Source organism: Triticum urartu, chromosome 2, assembly GCF_003073215.2.
Source record: "Triticum urartu cultivar G1812 chromosome 2, Tu2.1, whole genome shotgun sequence".
In the NCBI taxonomy this organism is placed as follows: domain Eukaryota; kingdom Viridiplantae; phylum Streptophyta; class Magnoliopsida; order Poales; family Poaceae; genus Triticum; species Triticum urartu.
Window position 1 is genome coordinate 639,874,136 of NC_053023.1, and position 11,104 is coordinate 639,885,239.

At 47.6% G+C, this 11,104-nt stretch overlaps 1 protein-coding gene across 2 annotated transcripts; it reads left to right on the forward strand.

Annotated features, from left to right (window-relative positions):
* The first annotated feature begins 756 nt into the window (after nt 1-756).
* LOC125539355 (O-fucosyltransferase 6-like) lies at nt 757-5,183 on the forward strand. 2 transcript variants are annotated; one of them, XM_048702797.1, is made up of 11 exons: nt 757-1,214; nt 1,368-1,427; nt 1,522-1,612; nt 1,743-1,822; nt 2,702-2,790; nt 2,862-3,045; nt 3,147-3,328; nt 3,407-3,509; nt 3,590-3,921; nt 4,050-4,611; nt 4,918-5,183. In XM_048702797.1, the coding sequence occupies exons 1-10, from the start codon at nt 1,026-1,028 to the stop codon at nt 4,465-4,467; spliced, it is 1,728 nt and encodes a 575-aa protein (XP_048558754.1). In that variant the 5' UTR covers nt 757-1,025; the 3' UTR covers nt 4,468-4,611; nt 4,918-5,183. The 2 variants fall into 2 exon arrangements, with proteins under 2 accessions (XP_048558754.1, XP_048558755.1); XM_048702798.1 differs by having other exon boundaries at nt 1,746-1,822.
* The last annotated feature ends 5,921 nt before the right edge of the window (nt 5,184-11,104 follow it).

The following is an 11,104-nucleotide window of genomic DNA, read 5'->3' on the forward strand; positions in this document are numbered from 1 at the left end:
GACACGAATTAATTAATTAATTATATTAATCAATTAACTAACAAAAAGAAAGCTGGCTACGTGCACGCTTCATCACGTCGTGCGGCGCACCATGGTTAACGCTCCCATTGGGCGGGCGGTCTGCTGCTCTTGGAAAAAAAAGAGAGGAAAGAAACAAAAAAAATAAATCAGGGCAACGGCACGTGTGATCTCTCGTTTGAATCGGATCGTAAATGAAGCACCTTATTACTAGCATGAATACCCTAGCAGCAAATTGCAATGAATTAGCACCAGACGGGTGGACTGCGCATTCAATGAGGCCTGTAATTATTTGGGATTCGTTCGCGGGGGCGCCGTCCTCGCTGGAGGGTACTGTACCACCCCCGTCACCGTATATACAACGGTTTAATCTCTCTCTCTCTAATCTAATCTGGCCATCATGCGGCGTTTCTCCGGATGCCACTCTCAGCTTCCCTCAAATTACTGTAGGAGACACGCATCGGCTCTGATCCCACGCGATTTCTTTTTCTCCATAACGATTTTTTTTGTTGAATCTGCTTTACATAAGTAGATTTTTTTGAGGGTAATGCTTTGCATTGGATTAGATTAGTGTGTACTATATAATCGGAACGGCCGAACGGAATTAAAAGCGGTTAGTGTGCGGGGATTCGCTCTGATCCTCCATTTTTTTACTGACCCACTGGTGTTGTTTATTTATTTGCTTGTAGCCCCCTCTCTTTGGCGATATATATGATTGATCTCCCGGTAGCCGCCCCGCTAGTAGTCTAGGAGGAGGAGGCAGTCGCTTCTCCTGCCGTCTCATCGTTTTCTACTGCCTGCTCTCTCGCCAAATGTTGCCACCCAACTAACGAAACAAAAGCCTGGACCTCCGTCCGCCTCCGGCCCCGGCCGCTTCCCATCTCTGCCGCCACCACCAAAACCCGCACGCTCGATCACGAGGCCCAGCAGGACCGGAGCGGGAAGGGAACAAGGCGTGCGCGCGTCGTACGTGCGCGCGCGCGTGAGTGGAGGAGGAGGGGCGCCGCATGGGGTCGAGGCGGCGGCGCGGGCAGCACCACGGCCGCTGGGTGGTGCCCTCGGTGGCGCCGGCCGCGGCGGCGTTCACGGCGGCCGGCCTGCTGCTCGTCGTCGTCGCGTTCCACTGCTTCCTCTCGCCGCCGCTCGGGGGTGGCGGCGGCGGCGGCGGCGTCCGGCGCCCCAACCCGCCGTTCCTGGTACGCTTTCCCCTCCTAACAAAAGGCGCGACTTTGCGGCGACGGGGGTCGCCGTCGGCCCATGCAATGCTCTCCGATTTTCGCTCGCTTCCTGCCTTAATGCCGATTCTGTTTGCTGTTTTTCCTCTCCCCCCCTTTTGTTTCGCGGAGCAGTTGAACAAACCGGCCGAGTTGCGCAGGAATCTCGTCGGCACCGTCGATTTCACCGTTCCGGTGAGTGGATAACCCCGCGCTCTGCCTCACCGTTTCTTGCGCTTAAACCCGGTGAAATCGAGCGGCCAATTCGCCTGATTAATTTGTTCTTCAGAGTGGCGGGAGCAGGCTGGGGGAGGAGCTCTGGACGTCGAAGACGGCGCACCACTTCGTTGGCTGCAGCGACGCCACCAAGGAGTTCGCCGGTGCGCACGCCTGTTGCTTGCAGCAATTTCGTTCCCTTCCGTATACGGATTGTTTTGCTTCACAAGATTAGCATTGCCATTGCTCGTGTTCGTGTCTCACTGCTCGCTAACAGTAAAGTTTCCCCTTCAGCAGATGCCAAGGCTGTCACCGAGTCGAATCGCTATCTGATGATCGCCACCAGCGGGGGCCTGAACCAGCAGCGAACAGGGGTGAGTACGAACGAACGTGCTGCCATGCTAGTTGCTGGCTTGTCCCATCGAATTATTGTCTTTTTGCTTGGTCCAACAGTGTGAATATATTGCAGTTGAATTACATCGTAATTTCCATGTATACATAGCCTACCTGAATTACTGTGTTAGTGGTCTAATGTCAGTCTAGGTTTCGCAATGATGAGACTCTTGGGCTTGGCCATGTGCTAATAGTACAATAATGTCAGTTTTCTTCAGTTGTAAGCATCTATGGTATAGCCCTGGTCAATTCAATTTACTCCAACAACTTGTTGACGCCTTTGGCTGCATCCCTGCATTTCCGTCTTTTCTTGGTATGCTCCAACTACTTTTGGAAGCGCTGCATGACTGCACCACTGTATTTATTCCTTTCTTGTTAGTATTAGCTGTCATATACAACTACCCTATACCGTAGGAAACGTGTACCTGAATACTTACTTGCCAATTCTGATCTTGAGCTTTAATAAAAAAAAATTCTGATCTTGAGTAATCTGAACAACTTCCAGTTTGATATCATAGTGTGTGTTTCTTTGACCTATGAGTCATCAATCTGGACAACTTCCAGTTCGAGATCATAGCGTGTGTTTCTTGACCTATGAGTATGAGTTATCAATCTGAACAACTTTCGGTTCGAGGTCATAGCGTGTGTTTCTTGACCAATCAGTATGAGTTATCACTGTGAGCGGGTATCCAGATAATCAATTCTTTGTTTGTGCTCAGACTCGTGTCTTCTTGCTATACAGAGTGATGAAACTCTAATGTTCCAACATCAGAAGTTTGTCATGATAATATTCCCCATTTTTAGATAAGTGATGAAATTCAATAAATGACACAAAAACGCTTCTGCTTATCTGTTTCCAGATCATAGATGCTGTTGTTGCAGCGCGCATTCTGAATGCAACACTTGTCATTCCAAAGCTTGATCAGGCATCTTTCTGGAATGACGCAAGGTAACAATCTTTACCCTCTTTTGGTTGTTCTGGCAAAGCACCATGTGCTAATTCGGTGTTCTGTATCACAGTGATTTTGGGGAGATATTTGATGCTGACTCATTCATATCCTCGCTCGCAAATGATGTAAAGATCATACGACAAGTACCTGATATAAATGGGAAAACACCATTTCCATATAAGATGCGTGTACCTAGGAAGTGTACTCCAAAATGCTATGAGAACCGAGTACTACCTGCCCTTTTAAAGAAACATGTAAGCATTACGGATTGTCAACATGACACATTTCTTATGTTCAGAACTTCAGGCTGAAAATGCTCAATTCTGACATGTTTCTTGCATTTCTGCTCATGCAGGTTGTTCAACTAACAAAATTTGACTACCGGGTTTCCAACAGGTTGGAGACTGATCTTCAAAAGCTGAGGTGTAGAGTCAATTATCATGCACTAAAGTTCACAGATCCAATTCTCGAAATGGGCCGATTGCTTGTCCAAAGAATGAGAGCCAAAAGTGGACGCTTCATTGCTCTTCACCTAAGGTAATACTTCTTTCAAATAAATTTTGTGTTGGCTATGCAGTACAAGCGAATTTTCTTCACCCACTTAACCTATGACAGATTTGAGCCTGACATGCTGGCCTTCTCGGGATGCTACTTTGGGGGTGGCGAAATTGAGAGAAGGGAACTAGGTGCAATACGTAAGAGGTGGAATACACTGCATGTAAGAGACCATTCTTCATTCATGGTTATTAATGTATGGCCCTTTCAGTTTTTTACAGTTACACTCAAACTTATGTGCAGGAAAGCAACCCTGACAGAGAGCGCCGGCATGGCAAATGTCCTCTAACACCTGAAGAAGTTGGCTTCATGCTCAGGGCATTGGGTTTTGGGAAGGATGTCCACCTATATGTTGCGTCGGGGGATGTATATGGAGGAGAGGAGACATTAGCACCTCTGAAAGCGCTCTTCCCAAACTTCCACTCGAAGGAGACTCTATCAAGCAAGGAGGAGCTGGCACCTTTCTTGCCATTCTCGTCTCGCATGGCCGCCCTTGATTATGTAGTGTGTGATGGCAGCGATGTTTTCGTGACAAATAACAATGGCAACATGGCAAGAATGTTGGCTGGTCGAAGGTAATCTCTTTTGTGCAGTTCTACAATAATTTGAATAGCAGTAGATTTTTTACAATATGAATTGTTGCCTGCATATTCAAATACCCTGTAAATGTAAGTAGATTGATTGAAATAAATGCTGATTTCAGGAGATACTTTGGGCACAAGAGGACCATACGACCCAATTCTAAGAAGCTCTCTTCACTCTTCCTTAATCGAACCAGCATGAGCTGGGACACATTTGCATCCAAAGTTCAGATGTACCAAAAGGGGTTTATGGGTGAGCCAAATGAGATTAAACCAGGAAAAGGTGAATTTCACGAGCACCCTATGGACTGCATTTGTGCAAGGACAAAGAGAAGAACTGGGCATAGTAAGCCGAACCTAAGCAATCGTGCTGGTGAAGCTCCCGGGAATCATACCAGTGATGCAGAGTTTGACTGGAGCGATTTGGACTATGGAGAGAATACACCCTTGGGAGGGGATTCATCAAATGAGACTGATCCAGACTACGGCCGTATTGCTGGACCAGACATTCCTGAATTGGAGGACATACTCTCAGACTAAAATTGATAGCTATTATAATAGGTTTAGTCACTTAGAAGGGAAAGGTGGTGAAGTTTTTTGTGTACAGAAGCTACTGCAGAATTTATCTTCTCCTGTGTTTTTTGCATGGAGAAATCAGGAAGAGCTTCTTACAGAAGAAGACAGGTAAATACAAAATACTTGACTTGCGTAAATGATACAAAATACTTGACGGAGGGAGTACATTGCCTTTATACACTGAATACCTCAAAGATGAAACTTATGCACCTGCATGATCTTCACGTTTGATTCTGGCAATACAAATTATATTTTAATAGTAGTCTCAGCAATATTTGACATGAAATATGCATTTGATATGCGGTTAAATTTTGTTAAAAATACATGTCGAACCTAACCGGAAACATGACTTCTGTTTGTGTATTTCTAACTTGACTTCAGCAATCTGATACTCCACATGTTCTGTCAATGCAGAAGCAGGCAATCAGTATGAGCAAGACAAATGTACAGCATTTGACTGGTCTGCATCGAATGCTGATTGGCAAATTAGAAGAACTTTTTTGCTTGGTTTTGCATTAATATATTTTAGATTGAACAGTAAATAGGCGCTAGCCCCTTTTCCCTTTTCTTTATAGTTTGATGTAATGTGACAGTGAGTTCAAAATTTTGGTCTGCCGTGAAATCTGTACATAACTTAGAACATGAAGAGGAGAAAGAAAGAATGAAAATTTTACCCACCACACCTGTACGTGTCAGCATCGTTGGATAGTTCGGAGCCGCTCCTTTTCGGGAAATCAATATTTTTATCGCGTTCAGCTCTTATTTTTTAATTGTTATATTCCAGTCTCCTGAACGCTCATTAGTAGGATATATTAAAATATACTGCCAAAGTATCCTAATATTTTGGGGACTGCTACGCGTCGGCTGGCGGATCCTTTTAAAAGATTCGCCGCTGCGCGAGCCGTCTGATTCGGCACAATCTAGATTGAATATTTTACTCTACTTTGCAACAGAGACCTTGTTGCGGAAACATTTTGTCACAAAAAATGGGTGTTGTAACATAAATTGTGTTGCATATTTTTTTTGCAACAAAGATCTTGTTGCGAAGTTTTTATATTATTTTTGCAACAGAGGTCTTGTTATAGAAAACATTTGTGGCAAAGGTTGTGTTGTAGATTTTATTTTTTGCAACAAAGATAATGTTGCAGACATTTTTTTACAACAGATATTATGTTACAGAATTATTTTTGCAACAGATATTATGTTACAGAAATTTTTAGTCCACATCGTCGCACCGTCGTGGTGCCACTGCAACATTCCTATGTTTCAGAAACATGAAGGATGTTGCAAAATTCTAATACATACAGTGGGTGCGTTGGCTTCCGAGGACGGCGGATGCGAGGCGTAGAATCTATACGTACACGTGGACTGTTTGATCAAAAGTAATCCAACGGCTCCGCGCACGGCAGATGCGAGAGCACGATCCGCTGGTTGAAAGGTAACGTTTTTCTAATATTTTTCTCTTAGAATTGACAACTGTAGGCAAAACCCCAGCACTGAAACTTTATTAAAAGAAAGATAGAAAGCCATTTGGTAGACATTGTCAAAAATCTTGGCGTTTCTCTACATCCAAGATGTTCCAGGCAGTCACATTGAAGGGCGGGGTAGAATTTAAACAATAATAACTCATCTTGTTTATCTCTTAGCAAAATTAGATGTTTCGTTTGACGCCTCCAAACAACCACACCCGAAGGTATCCTTTGTCACCATCCCCGACCAAACTCGAGCAAGACTTTCGCCCGGAGAGCCGAACACCTATCTCAAGGGCAATGTCGTGGACACACCACACCAGATCAGAGCCAACAGACGCCATGTGTTGCACCACATAGATCCTTTCGGTGCACAACCCGCAGCACCCTGAAGGCCTGCCCAGACCGACACCACCGCAACCCACCATCCCGTAAGGGAGCCACCCTGCAAACTGCTGCAAACCAGTCGCTAACCGAGCCTCCTCCGGGCCTCCTAGAGAACCAGATCTGGCCAGAAAGACCCACCACAGCCCATTGCTCGAGCTAAATGTCGTTGATCGGGGTGAAGCCGCCGAGGCAGTGCATTCCCAGCAGCCCATGCGACGGCAGGGGAGGAGGGGTGGAGACAGGGTGGTGTACGATGGCGGCTAGGCTTGTGCCCGAGTCACCACGTGGAGTGACACGGGGCGTTTTTTGTTAGGCTACCTCGTCCAACCTTCTGATCTTTCCCGCCACCACCTTTTGGTTAGTGGTTTCTTGATACTACCATGTACAGTTCAGGTCAGGTTCGCTATGATAAGAGTGAGCCTAGCAGTGGTAGAACGGAAAAGTTGGGTGTGCCAGCCAAAGGAGAGAACAATTTGTTTTGAATTCTAAACCATACTCCCGGTGATTGATTTTAAGATTATTCATAGTGCTACAATCTACAACTTGTATAAAAATGGTGCTCACTGACAAACGAGAATTTATGGAAAAAGAAAATATCTATGAGGTTGTGCCTATGTAGTAGTGTTCGTTTTGCGTGGATCGCCACTCGGCTATCATCGGCTCGTTGCTGCTAACCGCCGTCGTGGCATGGGGACGGGTCGCCTCTCTCCTCAACACAATTTGACATTGCTACTCGCTGGGTGCAGCCGGTAGAGCAGCAACTTGACTAAGAGAAAATTACATACTTTAGTCCTATCACGTGGCCCCACCATGTGGTCAGGCGGATGGCTGCATGCTCCATCCAAGTGGGGGACCACAGGCCCCCATTCCACCACCTCTCGGCATATATATTTTTATTCCGCTTCGAAAACCCTAAATATAGATGATTTTTTTCTGCCACCACGCCTCTCTATTCCATGGTGACCCAATCCGGAGGCCTTTTCCACTACTCCGTCGAAGGGGGAAATCATCACGGTGGCCATCTCCATCAACTTGAAGGTCACCATGATCGTCCGTGAGTAGTTTCCTTTGGACTATGTGTCCATAGCAGTAGCTAAATGGTCTTCTCTCCCTTTCTTGTCAATACAAAGATAACATTAGCTGCCTACATGATTGTGATCCATCAGACATAATCTATTGGTGTGTTATTGCGGTGTGATGAATTGCCACTTTATGATCTAACCATGAATTCTTTTGAGATCAATTTGGTTTCTTTGTTGCATAATTCTTATTCATATATGCTCTCTGATATATTTTTCTTTATTTGGCCAAGTTTGATTAGTGATCTCCAAGAGGGAGTTGTGTATGATAGTTGGGTTCAATCCTTCAAGTAATCTACCACAACAACATAAAGTGGAAAAGGCTTGTATTGTGTTGTTGCCACTAGGGATAAAACAATGATTGCGGAATTGTCCTTTGAACGTGGGGTAAATACGATATATCATCTATTTCATGTAATCATACTTAATGCAATACTCAGTTTTATTTAATACTTTAAGATGCATGCTAGACAATGGTCTTGGGTGGAGTATCAACTATAGATGCAGTTGGATAACGGTCTATAGATGTTTGGACATGAGGCTCTGATATGTCTTCATCGTATCTACTTTTCCAAACACTTTTGCTCTTATTTTGGACTCTAATTTGCATGATATGAATGAAACTAACCTGGACTGACGCTATTTTCAGAAGTACTACCATAGTGTTGTTTTTTGTGCAAAAATAAAAGTTCTCAAAAATGGAAGAAACTTTTTGGAGATTTTTATGGAATATATAAAAAATACTGGAGCGAAGATCCACCGGAGGGGGCCACCAGTTGCCCACAAGGCAACAGGGCGCGACCACCCCCTGGGCGCACCCTATTACCTTGTGGGGCCCACGTGGCTCTACTGACCCTAATCTCAAGTCTATAAATACCGTTGTCGGTGTCAAAACCGGCGGATCTCGGGTAGGGGGTCCCGAACTATGCGTCTAAGGCGGATGGTAACAAGAGACAGGGGACACGATGTTTTACCCAGGTTTGGGCCCTCTTGATGGAGGTAAAACCCTACGTCCTGCTTGATTTATTCTTGATGATATGAGTATTACAAGAGTTGATCTACCACGAGATCGGAGAGGCTAAACCCTAGAAGCTAGCCTATGGTATGATTGTATGTTGTCCTACGGACTAAAACCCTCCGGTTTATATAGACACCGGAAGGGGCTAGGGTTACACAAGGTCGGTTACAAAGGAGGAGATATACATATCCGTATTGCCTAGCTTGCCTTCCACGCCAAGTAGAGTCCCATCCGGACACGGGACGAAGTCTTCAATCTCGTATCTTCATAGTCCAACAGTCCGCTGTCCGGAGACCCCCTAATCCAGGACTCCCTCAGTAGCCCCTGAACCAGGCTTCAATGACGATGAGTCCGGCGCGCAGTGTTGTCTTCGACATTGCAAGGCGGGTTCCTCCTCCGAATACACCACGGAAGAATTTGAATACAAGGATAGTGTCCGACCCTGCAAAATAAGTTCCACATACCACCGTAGAGAGAATAATATTATCACAAATCTAATCTGCCGACACGTTTGGGCAGCATGACATCACGCCACGGCCCGGTAATTATTTGAACCGTTTTCCTTTAACCAGCCCCCACACATAACGCGAGGCGGTTTCTTGACACGTCTTGTCAAAGCAGAGATCGTGTTCCCCTTATTACGAGATTCTCATCAATACGAACGTGGGTAACCCAACCACGCCATCAATTACGACGCTTGGGGGATAAGCGAGTTTTACCAGGCTAGTGGGGGCGCATAGTTTAGTCCGCCCTTATAAAGGGATAAGATCTCACCTTTTTCTACCCACGCCTTCTTCCTCCTTGCTCATCCATTCTCGCGCACTCGAGCTCCAGCGCCCAAGTCCGCATCCTCCTCCTCAACTCTCTCCAAACATGTCCGGAGTGGGAGGCAAGTGAATGGCCTCCTCCGTCACGGAGGGGCACATTAAAAAGCTACGTGGAGCCGGATACTTAGCCGCGGATACCGCGCACCGGCTGCCAGCCGCAGGGCAGATCGTCCCTACCCCGGAACCTCACGAAAGGGTGGTTTTCCTCCCCCATTTCGTCCGCGGATTGGGGTTTCCCCTCCATCCATTCGTCCGCAGCCTCATGTTCTACTACGGGCTGGACTTTCATGATCTGGCCCCGAATTTCATCCTCAACATCTCGGCATTCATCGTCGTGTGCGAGGCTTTCCTCCGCATCCGGCCCCACTTCGGCCTATGGCTGAAGACCTTCAATATCAAGCCGAAGGTTGTAGGCGGCCAACAAGCGAAATGCGGCGGAGCCATGGTGGGCAAAATGCCCAACGTTGCATGGCTCGAGGGCTCCTTCATGGAGACCGTAAAGGGGTGGCAATCGGGGTGGTTCTACATCACCGAGGCGCACGACACCAACTGGGTGGCGGCCCCCGAGTTTCGATCCGGAATCCCCATGCGGCTCACTTCCTGGAAGGAGAAGGGCCTGTCCTGGGGTTCATCGATGGAGCTGGATGGACTCCAGAAGTGTATCCGGAACATGACAAGCAAGAAACTTAAGCTTGTCAACATAGTCCAGGTCATGCTCTTCCGCCGGATCCTCCCGTGTCAATAACGGGATTTCAACTTATGGGAGTTCGACCCGACCCGACACCAGACTCTAAGCGAGCTCTTCAACACGACGCATAAAGACGTCTGGAGGGTGCTGTTCAAGGGAGCCGAGGTCCCTCCTTCTCTTATCGAGGACCGCGGGCTAAGCGCGAAGCATTCTGCAATCCGGTAAGTTCTGTACATCTGATAGGGTGTTTATTTCCCATAGCTTAACCATGTGCGGGGTCTGAGCTCCCATGCCATTGACAGGACTGGGTGGAGACATCGGAGCAGATCAACTGTCCGGCCCCTCTGCCTGAAGACCCTGCGGACGCTCTCCTGACAGAGATGTGGACTCCGGCTCCTTATGAGGTGCCGGATAAGACCAAGAAGAAGGCCAAGGGAACCCGAAAGAGTTCCCGGCGCCAGGTGGTATCGGGCTCATCGTCCGATAACTCCGAGACGCACTCCTCCCACAAAAACGAGGAGAAGAAAGATGGAGACTCTCCCCCTCCAGCCAGGGGAGACAAGAAAAGGAAGGCCGCCCCAACCGGGAAGGCCGAAGGGTCCAAGAAGGGAAGGACTCTCCTTCCGGACTGTTCCACCACGGCAAAGACGAGTGGCTGCTCAGGGCCAAGCCCCTGACGAAGTCGTAAGTATTCGGATACCAGAGTAACTCATAGCATACCTTTGTCACACTGCTTCTCCTAACGTCGAATATGATTATGCAGTCCGCCCCAAGCCCGTATCGATGTATCATCGTCGGACGGTTCCTTGGACTCATCGGACATGAATAGTGATACACTTCCAACCGCCACCTCTCCTTGCCCTACGGACAATGCCGAGGTACTGTCTCAGGGGGCACCGAGCCGGGGGGAGACAGTCCCGAAGGCGCCTCAAGGCGACCTCCCGGACTCCAGGAGCAAAGGGAGCAAGGCTCCCGGGGGCTCCAAGTTCGGCTCTCAGCCGAACATCGCGCCGGAACCTACAGTGGTTCCGGACTCGGGCAGGCGGCCCCCTTCCAAAAGGGGCAAGATGCCCGTGTCGGTGACCTCTGTCCATCCAGAGGCACCGGACAACCTGCTGGGAGCGCTTCGCGGC